Source organism: Capricornis sumatraensis, chromosome 10, assembly GCF_032405125.1.
Source record: "Capricornis sumatraensis isolate serow.1 chromosome 10, serow.2, whole genome shotgun sequence".
In the NCBI taxonomy this organism is placed as follows: Eukaryota; Metazoa; Chordata; class Mammalia; order Artiodactyla; family Bovidae; genus Capricornis; species Capricornis sumatraensis.
The window spans coordinates 101,253,371-101,276,817 of record NC_091078.1 but is presented as its reverse complement, the minus strand read 5'-3'; the positions used below and the strand labels follow the sequence as shown (position 1 = coordinate 101,276,817).

At 48.4% G+C, this 23,447-nt stretch overlaps 1 protein-coding gene across 2 annotated transcripts in view; it reads left to right on the top strand.

Annotated features, from left to right (window-relative positions):
• LOC138087513 (phosphatidate cytidylyltransferase, mitochondrial) overlaps positions 1-14,210 on the top strand; it is a 48,982-nt gene extending 34,772 nt beyond the window's left edge. Inside the window, exons 6-8 of one of the 2 annotated variants that reach the window (XM_068982690.1) lie at positions 4,199-4,364; positions 5,624-5,686; positions 14,134-14,210. In XM_068982690.1, coding sequence (XP_068838791.1) covers positions 4,199-4,364; positions 5,624-5,686; positions 14,134-14,210 — 306 coding nt within the window. The remainder of the gene's footprint in view (positions 1-4,198; positions 4,365-5,623; positions 5,687-14,133) is intronic. The other variant, XM_068982691.1, reaches the window with a different exon arrangement.
• Positions 14,211-23,447: the final 9,237 nt, after the last annotated feature.

Below are 23,447 nucleotides of genomic sequence, written 5' to 3'. Positions count from 1 at the left end.
ACTCTCCTACAAATCTATGAAACATCTTACATTGTAGACAAACATATAAGGTGTTTTCTCTGTTTCTTGCTTTTCCTGGGGACATTCTTCCTGGAGTCCTGTGTCCCCAGTTCCTTTCATGACTGGCTGCTTTCTAGACACGCTGCACAGCTCTTCTCTGGAGCTTTGTTTCCTCATCACCTGAGAATTTCTTCCCCTCTCCTTTTGCTAATTTTTGGTTTTCTTGAATTTTTCCTCTTTCACAGTTTATATTTTTAAGTACTAAAATGTGTACTTGTGAAAGAGGTAAAATTTTTGAGATCCTGTACATCTGGAAATTCTACTCTTAAACTGATGGATGGGTTTAGGTTAGACATCAGATTCTAGGCTGGAAGTAATTTTCCCTCAGAAGTTTTTTAAGTCATGGCTTTATTTCTTCTAGTTTCTTCTGTTGCACTAAAAGGTCCAACGGGGACTTCCCTGGTGGTCCCCTGGTTAAAAATCCACCTTGCAATGCAGAGATTTGACCCTACCTGGATTTGACCCCTGGTTGGGGAACTAGGGTCCCACATGCTCAGGGGCACAGCCAACATATTAAAACAGAAAGGTCCAGCAGTATTCAGATTCCCTGTTCTTTGGATGTGATCTTTTTATCTCTCTGATACTACTTAGTATTTTTTCCTTTTTTTTCAGTATTCTCAAATTTCATGATGATTTGCCTTTGCCTTGTGTATGCTTTCTCATCATTGTTGCTATTTGTGTTTCATTCGGCCACACCACGCATCTTGCGGGATCTTGGTTCCCTGACCAGGGATGGAACCTGTGCCCCTGCAGTGGAAGTGTGCTCGCCACTGAGCCTTCAGGAAATTCCCCTGGTTTTTACACGTTATTCTGGCACTTCGTGACTCTGTTCTGGAAATGTACGATGTTCAGTTCTAGGAAATCATTTTTTCATTTCTGTAACGAAATTCTCTTCTACCATTCCTTCATATCCATTGTCTTCATTTTTTTTCTAGAATTCCTATCAGTTGTTGGACCTCCTTGTCTGGTTATTTTTTTTCCCCCTCATTCCTGTTTCTTTAGTTTTTTTGTTCTGCTTTCCAGAATAATTTTTTGCATTGATATTCCAACAGATCTGTTGAATTTTTATTTTCCTCTGAATGTTCTTTTTTCATGTCTATATATATATATATATATATATATATATATAGCATTCCATTCTCATTGTATGTCTGCATTATCTTTCCTTGAAACCTGAAGAGGCCTGTCGGCGCATTTCTTTCTTAGTGATGAGAGATAGAGATTTCCTCAGTTGATCTTTACTTTGGAGAGGATGTCCCAGCATGCTCCAGATCTCTTGACCCCTGAAGACTTCCCTGCTGCGTTGGGCTCCTGAGACTTCATGGAGTTTGTCTTTTCCCCTTCGGAGAGCATACAGCTACCAAGGCCGCCGATGTCCTTGCCCCTTACTACTCACCAGGTGGCAGTAGCAACGTGTCATTGATGTAGTGGACCAGCATGAGATTACACAAGATAATTGGCTCGCTCCATTGTGAGGGTCGGCAAGTTTGGAATTTGCAGGTCCAGCTGGAGACCCAGGGAGGAGTCTGCTGTTCTCTTGAGTCCAAGGGCAGTCTGGAGGCAGACCTTCTGCCTTGGGGAACTTCAGTCTTTCTTCTCAAGGTCTTCAACTGACAGGATGAGGTCTGTCCACATTAAAAGGGGTCTTTTGCTATTCAGTGTCTGCTGGCTTCAATGTGAATTACATCTAAAAAGACGCCTTTAGAGTAACATCTGGACTAAAGTTTGACCAGGCACCTGGGCCCTGTAGCCCAGCCAAGTTGACATATACAGTGAGACATCACACCCTGTATCCTTTAGGTCTACATGTGACATCAGTCTTTGCCATTTCTCCTGGGGTGTGGTTTTCTTTTTCTCATTGCTCTTTTGACGAGAGGGTGAGAATGGCAGCTTCAGAGACTTCCACTTGGCCTTCTCCGTCGGAACAGCGCCAGTGTACCATCTGAAGAGTATGCTTTCTAGGACTACTCTTGGTACCAATTGTGTAGGATCAGGATTGGGGAGTTTTGAAATGAAGACATCATCTGATTGATCGTGTGCTGGCACTGTGGAACTTGATGGCCCTTCTGAGCTGTCCCCGCTTGGAGGAAGGAGGCCAAGCCTTCAAAGCCCTGCATTTTCCAGTCTTAGCAAACAGGCACCTCCCTTGGCTGTACCCAGTTCTAGGAGGCACTCCGAGAGAGGGAGTCAGCCAGCTTTCCCAGCAGGTAGTGGAATGAGTGCCTTGGCCCTGAAGCAGGATCTGGTTGGTACAACACAGCAGCCGCTGTCATATGCCTGTATCTGTTTTTAAAAACATCAGGCCATGTTGAGATATAATTTACATAGCATAAAATTTGGTGGTTTTTAGTCTCTTCACAGAGGTGTGCAACCATCACCTCTATCTGATTTTAGAATATTTTTATCACTCCGAAAAGAAACTCCATTGCCATTAGCAGTCCCTAGCTTCCCCTCCCCCAGGCAGCCACTAAGCTACTCTCTGCTCCATGGATTTGCCTGTTGCAGACACTTCTGTAGATGGAGTCATATAACAGGTGGGCTTTTCCATATCTGCTGTTAAAATGCAATGTGACTCATAATTTAACTGCTTTCACATTCGTATTTTAATGAGAACTAAAGAGTAAGGATGATTAGAATTTTGCAGGTTCTTTGAACATGTCACCTAATATTTTGTCTTTAAACACATACTTTGAAGCAGAAACTCCAGTGCATTTGTTTCCTCCAGAGAAAGCAGTGACAAGTGCTGTTTCCTCATTCCTCATATTACTCAAGCCATTTTGGCATCTCTGAAATTCCTGGAAGTTTCATAGGTAAAGACTTAGAGAAATATAAGAGCCTATTGACTAATCTCAATACTCAGCCCCAAAACATGAGTCTATAAACGGCATTTCTAGCATATTTTATAAAATATTCACATTTTTGGGTCATTTATCTAGTGAAAGATAAGTAGAGTTTGAATCCTGTGAATTTAGGAACATCTCAATGATTAGTATAAAACATTTAGGTTAAAGAAACCCTTCACCTTAGCGGAGCCTCTAATTAATAGCATTTTATTCTTTTCTGCAAAGACTTTATAGATAAAACTAGAAAATCCAGACATTAGGCATGTACTCATTAAATATTTGTTTAATGAAAAAAACTGGTAGAGTGCATGAATTCTGATCATCAAGAAGGGTGGTCATACCTGAAAAATCTGAATCTAAAACTGAATACATTCTTTTGTCTAATTTCGTTTCTTACTGTTCCCTTTAAGTTAAGACCTAACACTTGTTAGAAGAACACAGGACATTGTTACTGGGAGAATAATGTGATGAGCTGTTGAGGGCACTGACACTGCTGCTCACCTTGGCAGGCAGTCGATGTTTATGCGATTTTGGAAAAATTTAGTTCCATGAAGTACAGTATATTAGACTAGGAGTTAGAGCCACCCAGCTCTGTGGCTACATGGTATCCAAGTAAAGTCTAATGCATAGTTTTACATATGTTTTATTTCTGGGTTTATCTTTAAACCTGATATATTTTAGAATACATTAGGAACAAAAACCATTGGTGTAACTTACTGTTGTTTAAGAAATAATGACAGCTAAGATTTATTGGTACAGTTATTCATCCCCTTATTCAGCCACTGCTTTTTCAGTACCTACTATGTGCCAGGGGATTAAAGGTGAATAAAGGTTGGTCTCTGTCATCAGTTTATTCCTACAGTTGACAGGAGACACAAGTTTAGATCCCACTCTCTGATTGGCTGTGTGATCCTGGCCATGTTACTCTGTGTCCCTGTGTTTAAAATGAGTGCTTGATTTGCTGGGGCGTCAGTTTTACCTGAATCTTCACTTAACTACTGGATTTAGGACAAATAGAAAAAAATTTTTTAACTGAGAGTCACAAATTGATTCTTGAAAGAAATTTGTGTTCTTAGGTACAAACAGAGAAGTATTGGCTTGTTTGAAGGAGCTGAGGCTCCTTAACATTTAGGCATTCAGTTTCAGAAAGGAGAAAGTCTCCTTAGCACACTGCCTAGTCCAGAAGGTGAGTTCATATTCACTTTGTGTGGTTTTAAGGAGAAGCCTTGTGTCTTTGAATAGTTACAGCAATCAAAGCACTTCCATAGACATCAACAAATTTTTTTTTCCCTTAGATCGATAAAAGCCCAGAAGGACAATTCACTCAGCTAATGACATTGCCCAAAACCTTACAACAGCAAATAAATCATATTATGGACCCTCCTGGAAAAAACAGAGATGTGGAAGAGACTTTATTACAAGTTGCTCATGACCCCGACTGTGGCGACGTGGTGCGTCTAGGTATGTGCGTGAATCTGACAGGGAGGAGGTGCTGGCTGGGGGTAGCAGGAGGAGGGAGGCAAACTTTGTGGCTGAGACGGCTTCTTTCTTCTTTCTAGCCTAGAGATGGAGAGAGAAAGTGCCTCTAGGAAGAAGAAAGCGCTGACAGTCTGGGGTTTTTCCCAGCCTAAATTCTCATTTGTTTGAAGTAGGGTGCTGAAATTCCTTCTATTTTCAGATCCCTCGTCAAAATCACTGTCAGAGAGGAAAACAATGATTCTTTCGGTCCAAAAGCATAACTTTTAGGAGTTATTACAAAGACGTGGCTTTGTTCTCCGTGGTGGTCTGAGGAAGGAGGAGACTGGTGATGTTTTTAATGCTCTTGTAACATCAAGAGCACCACTCTCCTGGGCCCGTGCCCCCTCGGTGCGTCTCATGTGTATGCACTAGGTCCAGCACCCGAAATGTTTCGCACATTATCCCCAGTATGTACCAGAATCCTCCCTAGGGTGAACCCCAGATCTGAGCCTGAGCTTCAGAGGTTACAGGTATTTACAGGTTCAGACAGTAAGGAGATCGTTATGAATCGGCTCACCCTTCTCTGCTGAGCTTCCCCAGGGAGCAGCCGGGCCTTGGCAGGGTGCAGGTCACCACAGCGGTGCTGCGAGGCGAGACTGCCCGGTGGGCAGAGCAGCGTGTGTGCTTAGGGCGCCGGGAGCCTCTCCTGAAGATACGCGTGGAGGCCTGTCTCCAGTTGTTTTCTTTTTAGCGTGGCGCTGGCCACGGAGTGAGCTCTGCTGCCATTCTGAGGGCCTGAAGGGCCCCTCGCCGTCCTCACCGAGGAGTGCTGTGCGTGGTTGCAGGATGAGCGCCTCCTGCGCAGAAACATGTGGTGTTTGGTGTTTGTTTTTTCCCCCCCAGTCTTCTCACATCTTGGAATTGAGAGCCAGCAGGCTTAAGCAGGTTTAAAGTGAAAAAATGACCTTCGAGAGTCACCTAACCCCCTCCTCCCTGCGGGTCGTAAGATGAGGTGGTCCAGACCCAGAGGGCGCGCTCATTTGCCTGGGTTCACACAAGCTGGTCGGCGACACAGCTGGCAGCTCGGGTCTCCTGGCCGTCCGTCCTGATAACCCTTTTCCTTAGTCGCTCTGACACCAGGACAGAGATGGAGTTGCTGGTGTTATTGGATAGCTGGAATGAATATTTAGTTTCAAGTTTTTAAAGTGTTACGACGACTAACATCTGGCCTTTTTGGCATTGTTGCTGGTTTTTCCTCACAGGGCTCGCAGCAATTGTGAGGCCTTCCAGTATGAGACAGAGCACCAAAGGCGTTCTCACTGCCGGTAAGAATGTTTAAAAACCCACACTTCACATACCTGCTGGACTGAGCAGCCTCAGTACTCCGGGTTACAATGTAAAGCTTTAACTGTATCCTTCAAGTACTTGTCAGAGGCTGGATTTTGCTGGTCATAACCTAGGATACAGACTGGCAGATGGTGCTGTAATCTGGGGCCCTGAGGTACTGCTGGAAGGCTTGGCTGCCCAGGTACTCCGTATGGGCAGGGTTTCCCTGGAGGTGTTATATCTTTGAAAGTTACTCATGATGATGTTGCCAAAACAGCAGTACCTTGCCCTGCCCTCCCCCCCCCACCCCCACCGCTGTTCCTCTGCAAAGACAACCCCTGCTGACTCTCCGGCTGGTTTATTTATGTTTTCACTGCTGGTTCCCTGGATACTGGGCTGGTATTATTGCTTCTCCTTTTTAATTTTAGGCAGCATCTATGAATTCAGCTACCCCACCACACACACACACACACACACACACACACACACACACAGAGACACGTCCGTACATCAGTACGTCTGTCCATCCCTCCATCGCTCTCTCTGTGCTCAATGGTTGTGTCGTAGCTTTGACGTCGTCGTCTTGTTCCCGTTGTCTGGCTGTGTTACTGTGATTCATCGCTGAGCCCCCTGATACACTTTTCCTTCCCGGCACAACTTTCTTTTCCCATGGAGTTGTCCTCACCTGTCTCGTGGGAGAGACCCTTGTGTCTCACGTCTCTGATTCTCGTGGTGCACAGCCTCACTTTGGTGAAGCACACCGTCCAGGCACTTTCTGGGAAGGGATGCTGGGGAGGCAGCTTTGGAGCCCATGTGTGGCCAGGTCTGTCTTCAGTCACCTTCCCACCTGACTGACTGAGACTTAGGCTGGCGGTGATTAGAAGTAATTGTCCTTTAGAATTTTGGTATCGTTGCTCCGGTTATCTTCTCACTTCTCCGATTGCTGTTGAGGTCCAAAGCCATTCTGATTCTTAATCCATTGTGTATGCTCTTTCTGGAAGCCTTTTAGGTCTTCTTTTTCCCCCAGGGCTCTGAGGTTTCTCAGTGGTATATTTTGATGTGAGTCTGTTTTTGTCTGTTATACTGGATACTCCTTGCCCGGTTTGGAAACTCAGAGTATAAGGATATAGGAAAAATGTATTGTATTCTTTCTTCCCATCTGTTTTCTCTCTTCTCTTGCTGGAATTCCTTTTACTCAAATATTGGACCTCTGAGACAAGTCCTTTGGGTTTTTTTTTTTTTGATATCTTTGTTCTTTTGCTTTGCTTTCTCAACTATAGTTTCCAGCTTTTTTATTGTTGTTTTATCTTTGCTATTTTAATTTCTAGTATCTCTACTTTTTTTTAATTCTCAGAATATTCCTGTTTTTGAAATTTAAAACACCCTGTTCTTGCTTTATGGGCTTAAGCATTTGAACGTATCTTTGGATATTGTCAGATTGCCAAAGTGGGTTACCAGTTAACCTTGACACTGTGGTAGATGAAAGTTCTTTTCTTCCCCATCCTTTCTGACACTCTGTGTTGCAGATGCCACACTTTTTTCACTTAGTCTCTCTATCAGCCATCCACCTAGCATCCCTCAGGTGCTCACCACGCAGGACAGTACAAGGTGAGCGCGACACCATCCTGCCTTCAGGGGCTTCACCCTCTAGAAGAGGAGATGGCACAGACATAGGGGCTCGCAGCGCAGGGGACAAATGCACAGAGGGAACCTGCAGAAGGGCGTGATCGTCCAGCCTGATTCTCATCCCTGGGTGGAGATTGCCAGGCGACTGCATGATCACACCTCCTCACGCCTTACCCCAGCAGCCTGGGGACACAGCCAAGCTTCATCCTCCTGAATCTTCGGGAAGGTTCAGCCCATCAGCAGAGGTTTAGTATCTCAGGTGCCAGATCCACTCAGCTGAAGACTTTTCCTGCCACGCAGGGGTGCATGGCTTTGTGTTTCCAGTTAGAATCTTTATTTAAGCTGCTTTCTTGCTGATCTGTCCTGGCCAGGCTGGAGCTGAGGGGCTTTCTTTCGTGCGGGTGGCTCAGGCTATCACTGTGTGTGCATGATTGCAGCTCCTCCTTGGATAAGGCTGGACGCTTTGGCGCTTTATTTTTGGCTTCCTGTGCTATAAGGAACTACTGGCTTTACTCTTTTTTTTTTTTTTAGTCATGATAATGATGGTGTTGGGTTAAACAACCATTTTCCTTAGGGATACATACGAAGGGACTTCCCTGGCGGTGCAGTGGCTGAGGTGCTCCCAATGCCAGAGGCCCAAGTTCACTTCTTAGGGAACTAGATCCCACATGCTGCAACTGGAGACTCTGCATGCCACAACTAAGACTCCTTGCAGCCAAATAAGTAAATCTTTCTTTAGAAACGCATACTAAAAGATCTGCAGATGATATGACGATGTCTGAGATTCTCTTCAGAAGAAAAGCGTTTGGGCTGAGTCCCATTGCTGTCCACCTGAAACTCTCACAACCTGTTAATCGGCTGTGCTCAACTATAAAATGAAAAGGTGAAAGGAGGAAAGAAAACACGTTGGAAGGAAGTGCATATGGTGGGGTGGTAACTTGAGACTGGCCATGAGTTGTTGAAGTTGGGTGAAGATACGTGCCAGCATATTATGCTGTCTTGACTTTATCTCTAATAAAAGGTTTTTAAAAATCCATCCTGATCATCTCTTGACCCTTCAGCCTGAAATGACTCTTGGGTCCTCTTTCTGCCTGTTCTTCCTGGTCGCCAGCAGAGGGCAGTAGGTAACCCCTCATGGCTCCTGGAGCCCAGATTGCTGCTGGCTTAGTGCTCAGTGCTGCTCCCCGACAACTCCCCGGGCTCGCTGCTTGCCTGCCTCTCCCTCTGAAGGCGCCTGCTTGGGTCGTGGAAGCAGAGTGACAGGATGTCTGCAGCCTGCGCTGGGGCTGCAGGTACTGTGAGACGTGGTGTGCATTCCTTCACACTCTCCAGGTTTGCGCCCCCTGGGCCCTGCTCCTCTGGTTTATGGTGGTGGAGGGCTGTGCTGAAGGCGGCCCAGGCTAGGGACAGGGGTTTGTGAGCCCCAGAGACTCGGGTTCAAATCCCAGCTTAACTGCTATGACTTGGGTAAGTTGCCTAATTTTTCTGAGTTTTCATTTCATAGGGACAATTATTCTTGTCTCACTGGGTTGTGAAAACTCAATCTTAGGACATATAAAAGCATCTAGCACGGCTCCTGGTCTTTCCCCTTTGGTCTCATTACCAAGAAGTTCCCTGACCTCTCTTTAGATCATGCCCCCTTGCACTGTCACGTTCAGCTAGCATTCGCCCATTCCCAGGTCCCCAGTTGGACCAAACTAGCAGCCTTAGGCCCCGAGTGGCTGATTTGCTCTTCCCCTGTCCTCTGACTTCACGGCAAGCTGCAGGACCCCAGCTCCTGCACGCCGCTCTTAGAAGTCCTCTTGCTGTCATGGTCACGGCTGTCATTCCGCCTGGCCTTTCTGGGTCCCTCTTCTGGAACCTTCCGGAGTCCTGCCTCTGTGCAGTCTTCAGCCACCGAATGTGTCACCTGCAGGGCCAGGAGACCCCAGTGTATTTGGCTGCGCTTTTCCTCCTTTGTAGCCATTACCACTCCTCCCCTCTACAAGTAAGAAGGAAGGGTCTCCCTAGCTCGTGAAGAACTTCTGTATTCGCGTACTGTTAAGGTCAAGGAGAGCTGAGCTAAGGCTGCAGTCAGAAGACTGGCGTGAAGCTGTGCTTCATGCCTTTGCTCCTAACCTGGGATGGAAACAGCCTTTCTTCTTTGAAATGGAGAGGATGCTGATAACGCAGCCCTCGGTGTGTTTTGGGATCGTCCAGTATGTCCTTTATAAAGCACTGCTGCTGCTGCTAAGTTGCTTCAGTCATGTTCAACTCTGTGCGACCCCATAGACGGCAGCCCACCAGGCTTCCCCGTCCCTGGGATTCTCCAGGCAAGAACACGAGTGGGTTGCCATTTCCTTCTCCAATGCATGAAAGTGAAGAGTGAAAGTGAAGTCGCTCAGTCGTGTCCAACTCGTAGCGACCCCATGGACTGCAGCCTACCAGGCTCTTCCGTCCATGGGATTTTCCAGGCAGGAGTCCTGGAGTGGGGTGCCATTGCCTTTTCCGTTATAAAGCGCTAGTAGGTGCTATATAGGCTCAAGTGAGTCTGAGTCCTAGTGTCACTCTCTTCCTGGACAAGGATGGAAGCCAGGTGTCCATGGCAGCGGGGAGGGCTCTCTTTCCAGTGGGCTGTGATGGGTGGCGTGGCAGGTGTCCTGTGTGGTCTGGCCCTCTGTCCGTGTTAGTTCTCTGAGATTCCCCTACCGTCAGATGCCTCCATGCTCCAGGGTGAGCACCGAACTCCTTACAAAACCAAACACTTTCTTTCCCTTTAGCCTGGGAGTTGGTTACTGGGGAAGTAACGCTGACTTCATAGACTGCTGTTAGTGGAGTGGCCCAGTTCTCGTCAGGGTCTCAGGGCAGCAGCTCAGGGGAGTGGACAACGTTGAGTTCCCCGCTCCTGGCCTGCGCCTCCCTTCACCACAGCAACAGATTGTATTGCAACTCAACCTGCTAACAGGAGCCGCAGCCGCTCTTGTTTCTAATCTGAGTGGAGGGAGGTGGAATCTGTTTAGGCTGGAGTTGGGGGCTTGGAGAGAAATGGATCTGGGGTTAGTAGTTTTGACTGAGAAGCAAGCAGGGGCCAGACAGGGGAAACCCCTTAAAAGTCTAAAAGGGAATCCAGAGTTTCAGTGAGGGCGGAGGGAAGCCCCTGGAGGATCATCGGAAGACTGCTGCAGCTGGAGACTGGTGAGCAGCTTAAGGGATGTGCTGCCTTTCCTTGGGAAAGCAGTCAGCCCGCCGCAGCCAGCCCGGCGAGGAGGCAGGCCTGGACCAGGGCCACGGGGAGAGGCAGGGGGCAGGCAGGGCTTAGAGGGGGCCCGGCTCCCAGGCTCATGGCTCGGGAAGTGGGAGATGGTGGTCCCCTTCCTGGAGGTGAGGGAACACGGAGAGCATGGCAAGTTTAACTTTCAAAATCTCTTGCTTTATTTTTTCCCCCTGTCTGATTTTCTGGTCTATCAGAACTAATTTGCGGGTCAATACCTACTTAACCTCTGTAGCTTCAGAAGATTCAGCTTTCACAAAAACAGGTTTAGTCTTGTTCCTAAAAAGATTCCACATGCCTCGCGTCTGTGCTCACCAGCCCTTTCCTGAAGTGATGGAAGGATCACTGACTCTGCTCTCCTTCTCATGTCTTATGACTAAGCATTTTATCCCTGTTTTGGGGTACCTCCATATTTCAATAATAAGAACTTATTATTTCAATAAAAAGAATAAGAATGAAGGTTCTTCTGGTAATGTATTTATCATTTAAACCTGAACGTTTTAAAAATAAAACCACCTCAGAAGAGATTTTTTTTTCCTTTTAATTGCAAGACTGTTGAGGGCTTATTGATTTCCTCTCCTGTGGATCTGAAGTACAGAGTTATAGGGAGGTGGGCCCCTCTCAGCCTGGTCTCATCTCTGCCTCACGTTGTTTCCCAGAGAATTTTGTCTGTCGCTGAACTTGTCCGTTTAAGATCGCGTAGGGGATTCATAGTCTTACACGTGTAGTGTTTTTGCTGTAGGTCACATGAAACGGGCTGAATGTCAACAGAAGGGAGGCCTGAGGAGCCATATGTTGGGGTAGATTTCCGGTGGCTTTCAAAACTGAATCCTGACTTCGGATTCTAATCCGAGTTTGTTATGGCCAGCTTCAGGTGAATAAGGAGCTGCCTGATTTAGAGGAGGTGATTGAGGAGACCTGCATCTCTACCCGCTGGGGAGGGAGCAGAGTCGGGGTGTTTGCAGTTTGGGGCCATTTCAAGGAGTCCTGCTCGGCATGTCTTGGTGCCTATCTTTGGGTGAGCAAAGTTATGCCTTTCTGTTAGCTGTCTTCTTAGGGGCAGAATTGAAAAAATGAAAGTGTTAGTCGCTCAGTCATGTCTGACTCTTGGCGGCCCCATAGACTGTAGCTTGACAGGCTCCTATGTCGACGGGATTCTCCAGGCAAGAATACTGGAGTGGGTTGCTGTTTCTTCTCCAGGGGATCTTCCTGACCTAGGGATCGAACCCAGATGTCCTGCATGGCAGGCAGATTCTTCACCATGTGAGCTGCCAGAGGTGGGTCATAAAGTGTGAGGCTGTCCAGCAGTGGTGGATACTGGCTGACCAGTGTCCCGGTGGCCCTCCCGGCCACAGAGCCCTGCTGCAGAGCCCCTGGGACCAGGCCTGGTAGTGTGGCCTGTTCGTGCTCGGCCGTCTGGGAGGGGAGTGGATGGGTGGTATTGGAGTTTTCACTTACACTTTCCTGATGAGCAGTAAGTCTGGGTGTTTGTTCACACGCGTACATGGATGTCCTCTTCTGTGAAGTGTCTGTTCTGCTTTTGTGCATTTTTCTGTTGAGTTTTCTGCCTTTCCTTCTCTGCACTGAGTTCCCTGCATAGTCTGGGTACAGGTCCTTCCCTGGACACGTGGAATGCTAAACTGGCCCACTCGGGCTTGTCGTCTCACTGTCTCACTGGTGTCCTTGGATGAGCAGTCCTTAATCTTCTCAGTCCAGTTTTAAGGCTTTGTCCTTTAAGGTTGGCAGCCTTTCTTATCTTGTTTAGGAAATGTTGCCCCTCCAGGTTCATGAAGTTTAGTCCCTCGCCTTGGTTGCAACTGGAATATTAAGGTGAAAAAGATCCCTCACTCTGATCTCTTGGATCTTAACCATCTGTACAGCCTGGCTCCCTGGGAGAATCTGACTAAAACTCCAGGCCTAAAAAAACACTAAAACTCGTGTCTGCAGAGACACGCATACAGAGACACCTTCCTGTGACTTGAGAGAGTTCTCAGACTGGCCTTGAAGCCTGTCAGTGGGCGCCTCGCTGGAGAACCCCCCTGTAGTCCAGCCCTGTCACTTGGCAGACCAGGAAGTCGAGCCCCAGAGAGGGGAAGTCGCCGTGCCCAGCTGGGACCAGCACCCCGTTCTCCTCACTCCCATTGCAGGGCTCTTTCCCTCCATTCCCTGAAAACGCCTCTGGCAGAACCGTCGAAGAGAGACTGTAATTAAGAGGGGTTTCTCTCCACTAGCAGCAGACAGTGGCTTCCTGGTGGCACTCGTGGGCGGTGGTGTGTCCACCTTAGTTAGGTGTTAGGCTCCCGGGATTCTGCGTGCAAGGCTGGCGAAGCTGAGCTGGGACCCTCGTGTTGACGTCTCCTTGTCCAGCTGTGTCTCGGGTGCTGCCTTGAGCCTCTGTGCAGCTGCAAGACTGTCTTGATCTGCTCTGGCTGGAATTCTAAAATCACCTTACATAATGTGTTTCCTGTCCTGGCGCTCTAGTAGGTGAGGTTTACCAGAGCGTTTGCTCCAGGGAGAAAGGGGTGGAGGCGGGGGAAGGGGCTGCGAGTTTCTTGACGAGGCTGGTGTTCTGCAGTCCTTGTTCAGTGCACAAGCGAGGCCAGGGTTTCTAGAAGCGTTTGCTAATGATTTTACTGGTACCCTGCCTTTTTACCTGCCCCTGCCTGCAGTCGCCTCGTAAAAGATCCTGAGTGCACTCGACCGCCTCCAGGTAACGTGGCCGGGTATTTTCTAGAGCACTCACACCCCAGGGTGCGGAGTCTGGGGAACCGGTCCCGTGACCTCGTCAGCAGTGCCCACGCGGCATGTCACACCTGCCGCACACACCCCAGTCTGGATCTCAGGGTGAGAGAGACCGTTGGGATCTCTGAGCCATGCCCTGAAACAGACTGCATGATCTCACTGTCTGCAGATAGACTCCTGTGAGGGCTGACGGGCAGGAGTGCCCGCGTGGTTGGGCGCAAACCCAAGTGCCTTCCTCCCGTTTCCTCAGGCACTTGTGACTCCGTAGCTGGGGGCAGACGGCCGATCGCGGTGCGTCTGCTCCATCACAGCAAGTGTTTGCTGAGCACCTGCCCTGTGCTGGGGCCGCACTAGGCAGTGGGGACACGGGTGAATAGGACAGGCCCCTGTCCTCCGGGAGCTCCAGGGCTGGGCAGGATAGGTGAGCGCCGCGCAGTGTGACGAGTGCCGCTCTGGGCATCAGCACAGGCGCCGTGAGACCAGGAGGAGCAGCGTCTTAGTCGCCGGGGAGTCAGGCCTGCGGACTCAGCACCTCCAGGCAGGGTGATGGGGGCGCGGTGCTAAGGCCAAAGGCTGCAACACGCGCTTCACTGAAAGGACTCCCTCAGCCCTGAGCTCAGGCGCCTTTGCATCTCTGCTTTGGCAGATGTCGAATCAGTCTCTTCTCTCCGGTCGATCAGGGAAGTCCCTGGGGTCTCCTAGACCACTCAGTCAGTGCCCCTGGGCTCCACTCCAAAGACACACCTCCAGTCCCAGCGTTGTGGTGCCTCCAGTGAGCATCCGCCCAGGGAGCCTCAGTGTCTCACTCTCTCCTCTTTTCTCTTTTAGGTCTGAAGAAATCAGTGGTTTATAGTTCACTCAAACTGCACAAAATGTGGAAAGGATGGCTGAGAAAAACGTCCTGACTTTGGCTTGCTTTTGTCTATTTTACGTTTAGTTGAATAAAATGGTCCATTTTGATAGAACAGTGTCTGTTACTTTGACGCATTGCTTGAATTTGAAGATATCTCGGTTTGTAGGATGCGATTTCCTAGATTTTGGAAATGCCTGTGCTGCGTGTTTATCCAGTGGGATCCAGTACGTTTGAGGACTCAGCATGAGAAGCCTCTGGGCCCTGCTGTCCTGAGAGCTTCAGCCGCGGTCTGTTGGGTCCACGAGGCTCGGAGGCCTGAGAGGTGGTGCGTGCGCTGCGGACCAGCAGCCCCTCATCAGGGCAGGAGGTTTGGCTCTGTCTGCCTCGGCTCCATCTTACCCACTCGGTTTTCTCTGGTGAGAGTCCCCATCAGCATCTTCCTGGATCTGGGTGTCTTCCATTCCTCCTGATTTTCCATGCAGGTGTGTGGAGGTAACTCGAGTGAGGAGCCTGCACCAGACCGGTACAGAGCTTTCCCCGTGTAACGGGAGTGTTTGGGGAGGAGGAAACAACACAGGACTCGTTAGGTCAGAGAGCTGGGAAGTCAGAGGCTGGTGGGCGTCAGTGTCGGTTTGAATCAGCACATTAACAGACCAGTTTCCAGCCTCTCCCTGCCCTTTGCCGTGTTGACATCACACGAAGGCCGACTCCCGAGCCTCTTAACTCAGACCGCTGACCACAGCCTCAAAGACTGTGTGTGCCCCCATCCAGGTTTGGGGAGATGGTGTGGGGGGCTCCCTTCAGAAGCCCTCTTACAAAAGCAGGGAAACTCCAGCAAGCCTCTGTCTGGGCTCCTGGGCCCTAATGATAGCCTTCCGGTCCCTGCGCCTGTAATGAGGGGGAGCCAGGCCGAAGCGGGAGCCTGAGCTTGTGCCGCACTGGAGTCCACCTCCCTTCCCGCTCATGCAGGAGGAGCGCGCGGCCCGGTGGAAGCTGGGAAAGGAGAAGGTGCTGGGAGGCAGGGTCTGTCCCCTCAGCATCTCATCGTCTGTCTCCTCACCGTCTCTTCAGTCCAGACTCTGGTTTCGTCTTTCTCTTCTCAGACTGTCCCCACCTCACGCTGTTTCGATCATCCAGTGCCCTATCGCAGACACTTAGGTTCTTTTGAGAATTGGAACAATAGCTTTCTGCTTATTTATTATTATTTTTTTTACCTTTGGGTTCTTCCAACCCCAAAGGCTTGGGATACGAGCAAGCTGGGTTTGAATCGCCATGCCATTGCTACTAGCTGTGTGACTTTGGGCAAGTTGTTCAGCGTCTCTGAACAGTTTGGCCGTGTCTGAGAAGGGAATAAGGTCACCATAGTGAAGGTCCGGCAGGCTGCCTGTCCTGTGTACGAGGACACTGCCTGGGCATTCAGTCAGTGTCACTCTGTTGTTTGGTATTGCTGTTTTTGTTATGATTTTCTTCTGCACACCTTTGTTTCTTTGGGTCAGGTTCTTCAAGAAGCTAACGTGATTTCCAGTTGTTTATCGGATAAAATATTTCTCATCGGCCTTGGTCAGATACCACAGTTGGCTCATAAACAGCAGAAGTTGATTGTTCACAGTTCTGGAGCCGGGAAGTCTGAGACCAGGGTGCTGGTATGGGTGGTTTCTAGTGCGAGCTTCCTGGTGACAGAGGGCTGTTTGCCCAGCGTCTCCTCTCATGCTGGAGCTGGCAGCAGAGCTCTCTAAGCCTCTTCTTATAAAGATGCTAATCCCATTCATGAGAGCTCCACCCTTGTGATCATATTACCTCCCAAAGGCCCCACCTCGGAAACGTCATCACATGGAGGACCGAGAGAATGTTACGGGGACACAAGCATTCCATCCATAACAAGCTTGTTAAGGACCTGTAAGCTGGCTTTATTTTGACTGTAACTTGTGCCCCCTGTATCTAATAGAGCTTTTTATTAGACTGCGCTTCCCTGGTGGCTCAGCGTTAAAAGAATCCTTCAGCCAGTGCCGAGAAACAGGTTCAACCCCTGGGTTGGGGAGGCCCCCGAATACTAGGCTACCCAGCCCAGTAGTCTTGCCTGGGAAGTCCCATGGATGGAGGAGCCTGGTGGGCCACCGTCCATGGCATCGCAGAAGAGTTGGATATGACTTAGCGACTAAACAGCAGCAACAGAATGTCCTGAACTAGTTTGCACGGTAGATACTCAGTAGTTAATGTCAGAGTCACTTTCCAGTGGGGATCCCTGATGCCCCAGGAGAGGCAGTGGCGGCCGACAGAACGCACAGGAGCATCGTGACTGAGACCAACCCAGGCCTGCAGACTGGTAAGGTGCCTCTTCCCACACACCCCCTAGCTTTTGTAATTGATGAACACTTGAGTCTTTGTGTCCCGCTTCCCCAAGATGTAGTCTTATCTTCCTTTTCCTCCATGCATTTTGAAGTATCTAAGTTGAGATTCCTCAAACAGGTATCTTAGGATGAAAGCTTGAGACTTCCTCTGAAGAAAAAGGAATTCTTTGGCAGGAAGTAGCTCTTCTCATACACCAGAAGACCCAAAAAATAAATGTACTTGAGAGTCAGACTTCCTCCCAGCCGTGTTTTTGGGCAAGTTATTTTAGCCTTTCTGAGCTTCAGTTTGTGTGCTGTGAGGTCAGTACACGCGCTCATACCTCTGTGGCAGGGCTGGCGTTCAACTTTAATGAGGAAGCGTGCACAGTATCTAGCATGGCTCTAGGTAGATGAGAGTACGTCATGCTTACAAGTCACTCTGCTGTTCCGTTCAGATGGTGAGTTTGGATAGCTAGGGAATAGCCCACAGAAAGCATCATCAGGGAAAGAGAAACAGTCCTTGGTATATCAAATAGAGGGGATTTAACCAAGGGAATTAGTTATAAAAGGAAGAAGGTAGAAGGGATGACTCCCGGGGATCAGGAAGTGGTTGACATCCCTGGAATAGACTCTCCAAGCTGACCTGTTTCATGTGACCAGAGATGCTGCCTGTGGTGGTTCCAGAATATGTTAGCAAATTCTGTGGCCATCTTCCCAATCAAGGTGAACTCTTAATTCCCCCTCCTTGAACATGGACCAGCCTCAGTGGCCTATCTGCATTTCTAACAGGGTGCAGCGGACAAGACAGCCTCACTTACACGATGAGGTCCTGAGTCATGCCACACCGTCCCCCAGCTCTCAGGACACTGGCTCGTAGGGCCAGCCGCTAGGTTGTGAGGAAGCCCAGGCCGCCCCATGGAGAGGACGTGTAGCCGCCCCAGTGGACAGCACCAGCCACCAGACGAGTGAGTGAGTGAGTGACCGCAGCCAGGCACGGGACCCCAGTCAACTCCCAGAACTCGGGGTGGGGGGGGGATCAAAAAACAATGATTGTTGTTAAAGGCCACTAGGTTGAGAGGGGGTTGCAGCATTAGATAATTGGCCCAGTGCCCCTGCCACTGGGGGAGCTGCCAAAATGGTGCCACCACTGCCCAGATGCCACAGGGGACCAGACATCACAGCCACTGCTGTTGGAGGCAAAGCCAGAACCTTCCCCATCCTGACCTCCCGCCACCGTCCCCAACTGGCAGAACCTGATAGAAAGGCACCGGGTCAGAAAGCCTGCGAAGGGAGTTACAGTCCAGAGTGGAGTGTAAAGCCACATTCATCTTGTGGCTGAGGCCCGCAAGATAAAATCTGCCAGGTCCACTCTGGTGACAGGGCATCCACGTGTACCCTTTAACCCATACATGTCCTTCCAGCAACAGCACCTCTAGCTCCCCACAGCAGCAGGTATAGAAGAAAATGTGCTTGCTTTCTGGCAGAAAAGAGCTTTATATCCATCTCTTGTTTTGTTGTTCATTCGCAAAGTCGTGTCCGACTGACCCCATGGACTGGGTGATGATAATTCCTCTTGTAATCACAGTCTCACCTGACTACCATGTAACCTAGAAACTAACCTGTGAAGTTTCCTACCACTTCTTATAGAAAATCGTAGGGAAGAAAAATACATTCGTGCCTGTCGGTGATTGAGTGAGTTGGGTGTGTGAGTCTGTGTGTCTGCGAGTGTGTGTACATACGTTATCAAGCAAGGAAGGAAGGACACCCACCTCATTTTTCTGAACCGGTAGACACATCCAGCATCTCCCATCACTCGTTCCGTGTTTCTGCTGTCCTGAGCCGGCGCTTCAGCTGGCCAGATCTCCTTACCTGCTCGGTGACCCAGATCTTCATTCCTGCGGGACCCGCATCCTGAGTGGACCTGTCTTCACTGGGTCGGTCTAGTCTGTTATTAACTTTCTCTATTGAATACAATTCCAGGCTTTACGTGTCGAGTGGTGAGAATTTGATGGTCCTTACTGTGCTAAGGAATGTGTCATGTATTAGCTCATCTTACCCTCACAGTAGCCATATAAGGTAGATACTGTTCAGTTCAGTCCAGTTCAGTCGCTCAGTCGTGTCCGACTCTTTGCGACCCCATGAATCGCAGCACGCCAGGCCTCCCTGTCCATCACCAACTCCCGGAGTTCACTCAGACTCACGTCCATCGAGTCCGTGATGCCATCCAGCCATATCATCCTCTGTCGTCCCCTTCTCCTCCTGCCCCCAATCCCTCCCAGCATTAGAGTCTTTTCCAATGAGTCAACTCTTCGCATGAGGTAGCCAAAGTACTGGAGCTTCAGCTTTAGCATCATTCCTTCCAAAGAAATCTCAGGGCTGATCTCCTTCAGAATGGACTGATTGGATCTCCGTGTAGTCCAAGGGACTCTCAAGAGTCTTCTCCAACACCACAGTTCAAAAACATCAATTCTTCGGCTCTCAGCCTTCTTCACAGTCCAACTCTCACATCCATACATGACCACAGGAAAAACCATAGCCTTGACTAGACGGACCTTAGTCAGCAAAGTAATGTCTCTGCTTTTGAATATACTATCTAGGTTGGTCATAACTTTCCTTCCAAGGAGTAAGCGTCTTTTAATTTCATGGCTGCAGTCACCATCTGCAGTGATTTTGGAGCCCCCAAAAATAAAGTCTGACACTGTCTCCACTGTTTCCCCATCTATTTCCTATGAAGTGATGGGACCAGATGCCATGGTCTTCGTTTTCTGAATGTTGAGCTTTAAGCCAGATACTGTTACTGTCGTACAAATGAGGAAACTGAGGCTCAGAGAGATTAAGTAATTTGCCCAAAGTCACACAGCTAGTTTAGTGGTAGAGCCAAGACGTGCCCGCCGCATCCCCACCACCACATGGTTTGCGTGATCTGAACCAAGTCTCAGTGTCTGTAACCACTGTTCATCGACAGCTCGGGACATGGAACATACACAGTTAACAGTAACTGTTATTGTTGATGTTGCTTCCATTTGACTGATACTTGGATAATCTTTGACTCACTGCCCTGTGAAAATGGCCAGGCGACTAAACAAAGCGTCAGTAAGGAAATCTCCCTGGTTCCTGGCCAGAATTCCTTAGACCAGTGTTTGAGAATTCACAAGTGTCTAAGGCAAAGGCTGATTCCCTATGGTTGAGTCATGGCTTCCAGTCATAACCTCTCTGTATCAGCTGAGCGACCTCGGAAAAAGCTTTGGTGTCGGTGAGTAAAGACTCAATGAGCAGATCACAGGTCAGCTCTGCCCCAGACTAGCCGGGAGACGTTGGGCCTTCCTGAGGGAGGCGTTGGCTGAGTTCCCTTACGTGGCTCCAGGATGAGCAGTCTTCAGGAGATGGGACCAGAGGAAAATGGCAAGAAGACAAATACAATATAGTGCAGCACTGGAGGGCAGTGTATTGCCCAGGACCAGGTGTCCATGTGATCCCCAGCTGAGCGTCAGAAGAGCCGGGCGCTGAGACAGGCCTTTTGTAATCTGTCACGTGAGCAGAACTTGCTGGAAGTCAGAGGTACTCCTGTCGTTCTAAGACGTCTACATGGCCACTGTCCTGAATTGTGGCTCCAGCTGAATCATGGGTTCCTACTCGTTTGGGAATCTGTGTGGCCCTGTGTCTCCCCCAGCCCTGAGCCTTGCCGTCCAGTCCCCTTAACTTCCAAACACCACCAGTGAACAGTGAGAAGCAGGAGTGTGAATTTGACCAGACATGCTGTATTCTGACTAAGGGAAGATGCTCGTCCACCCAAGCACTCTGGTCCTGATCAAAAAGCCCCCAAGCTCATCTAACCCACAGAAGTGCCCGCCACCAACCTGTGCTGAGGAGCAAACACGTCGAGTGTCACAGACCCTGGAGAGCATCTGTGCAGGTCCTTTAACCAGTGGAGGATGGGACGGAACAGGGGAAGTGACCCAGCGTTTACTGAAGGCCTGTGAACACCAGAGGTCATCCAGAAACCACTCCTTTTAATCCTCGCCCTGCTTCTGCAGCAGCAATATGATCCCTGGGTTGGTTTTGTTTTTTTTTTAATAACCGAGGAAACTCAGGATTAAAGAGGCTCCATAGCAGGTCTCCCACCTGACAACTAGCACACAGCAAGGCTGGGGTTTCAGTTGTGGTCTGTGCAACTCAACAGTCCACCCGCTGTCCAGTATCACACCCTACTCTGACCCTTGCCTGTAAGAGGTGGATAATTCCACGTTCATCCAGATGAGCCCTCCTGTGGTCATTTTCAGCCGTAACTAGTCATGGGCCTAAAGTCGGCCGGTGTGGTTTCTCCTGCATGATTTCTGTTTCTTGTGACATCAAGTGAAACGATAAAAACAGTTCTTCCCAGAATGAGCTCCTTCTGCAGAGACGATTCAGGAAACGTCAGACTCCCTGGGAAACCCAGACACCGTTTACCCTCCTTCACTCTCCAGGTGGGATGAGGAGATCACAGACAGGTTGTGACGTGTATTTGTTGACAGCCTAGACTAAAGCCTGCAGCTGTTTTTTTTTTTTTAAACTGAAGTATAATTATAGTGGTGTAAACACAATTTTCAGTGTTGTGTTAGTTTCAGGTGTACGGCAAAATGAATCAGTTATACATATACACATATCTACTCCTTTTTTCGATTCTTTGCCCATATAGGCCATTGCAGTCTTGAGTTCCCTATGCTATACAGTAGGTCTTTATTTATCTTCTTTACCTCTTTTATGTATAGTAGTGTGCCTATGTCAATCCCAATCTCCCAGTTTATAAAGCCTGCAGCTTTTACATCCTGCTTAATCCTCCTTTTATTAGTAACACTCCAGCCTATTATCTTGCCCATCCAGCAGGTAGAAGGCAGGGTCATTGTAACAGTGTCTAGGGTTTCAGTAGCTTTTACATGATGAAGAAAATCTCTAGGCTCATATTCTTTACAAAAATTACAGGACACCCCACCAAAATAAAACTTCTAACTCTTGAGTTTCATTATCCTTAATCCCTTCTTACATGACTGACCTACTATGACAGCGGGCTACAGATAACAGAAAGTCACTGAGAGTCCAGGTTCCCATGGGCTGTGTGGAAGTGCACCAGGGCTGCAGCATGTGAACAAGCAGGAAAAGGCTGAAGGCTCTCAGGAGAGTGAAACTCAACTGGTATGAATTCAGTGTTGCTTAGCGAGGCGGCTTTGTGGGGGAGATAGGACCCTGCCCTCCGTAAGGTTAGCCAGTAGGAAGGACAGAGTTCTTCCCAATATCACAATACAAAATGAGGAAGGACCATTGATTTAGTACTGAAATATTTAATAAATGCTTCATTTCAGTTCAGTTGCTCCGTCGTGTCCGACTCTTTGCGACCCCATGAATCACAGCACGCCAGGCCTCCCTGTCCATCACCAACTCCTGGAGTTCACTCAAACTCAAGTCCATCAAGTCGGTGATGCCACCCAGCCATCTCATCCTCTGTCGTTCCCTTCTCCTCCTGCCCCCAATCCCTCCCAGCATCAGAGTCTTTTCCAGTGAGTCAACTGTTTGCATGAGGTGGCCAAAGTATTGGAGTTTCAGCTTTAGCATCAGTCCTTCCAATGAATACCCAGGACTGATCTGCTTTAGAATGGACTGGTTGGATGTCCTTGCAGTCCAAGGGACTCTGCTTACTACAGGACAATAATACAGCTGACTGTGGCTCAGATCATAAACTCATTAATGCAAAATTCAGACTTAAATGGAAGAAAGTAGAGCAAACCACTAGACCATTCAGGAATGATCTGAATCAAATCCCTTTGATTGTACAGTAGAAGTGACAAATAGATTCAAGGAATTAGATTTGATAGAGTGCCTGAAGAACTATGGTCAGAGGTTCATGACATTGTACGGGAGGTAGTGATGAAGACTATCTCCAAGAAAAAGAAATGCAAAAAGGCAAAATGGTTGTCTGAGGAGGCCTTATAAGTAGCTGAGAAGAAAAGTGAAAGGCAAAGGAGAAGAGGAAAGATATACCCATCTGAATGCAAGGTTCCAAAGAATAGCAAGGAGAGATTGCTATTTGATCAATGCAAAGAAATAGAGGAAAACAATAGAATGGGAAAGACTAGAGATCTCTTCAAGAAAATGAGAGCTACCAATGGAACATTTCATGCAAAGATGGGCTCCATAAAGGACAGAAATGGTATGGACTTAACAGAAGCAGAAGATATTAAGAAGAGATGGCAAAAATACGCAGAAGAACTATACAAAAAATATCTTCATGACCCAGATAACCACAATGGTGTGATCACTCACCTAGAGCCAGACACCCTGGAGTCTGAGGCGAGGTAGGTGTTAGGAAGCATCACTACAAACAAAGCTAGTGGAGGTGATGGAATTCCAGTTGAGCTATTTCAAATCCTAAAAGATGATTCTGTTAAAAGTGCTGCACTCAATATGACAGCAAATTTGGAAAAACGGCAGCAGTGGTCACAGGACTGGAAAAAGGTCAGTTTTCATTCCAATCCCAAAGAAAGGCAATGCCAAAGAATGTTCAAACTACCACAAAATTGTACTTATCTCACACGCTAGGAAAGTATTGTTGAAAATTCTCCAACTGAGGCTTCAACAGTATGTGAATCGAGAACTTCAGATGTTCAAGCTGGATTTAGAAAAGGCAGAGGAACCCGAGATTAAATTGCCAACATCTGTTGGATCATAGAAAAAGCAAGCAAATTCCGGGAAACCATCCACTTCTGCTTTATTGACTACACCATAGCCTTTGACTGTGTGGATCACAAAAACTGTGGAAAGTTCTTAAAGATATGGGAACACAGACCACCTGACCTGTCCGCCTGAGAAATCTGTATGCAGGTCAAGAAACAACCAGACATGTAACAACTGACAGGTTCCAAATCGGGAAAGGAGCTTGTCAAGGCTGCATATTGTCACCCTGCTTGTTTAACTTATATGCAGAGCAT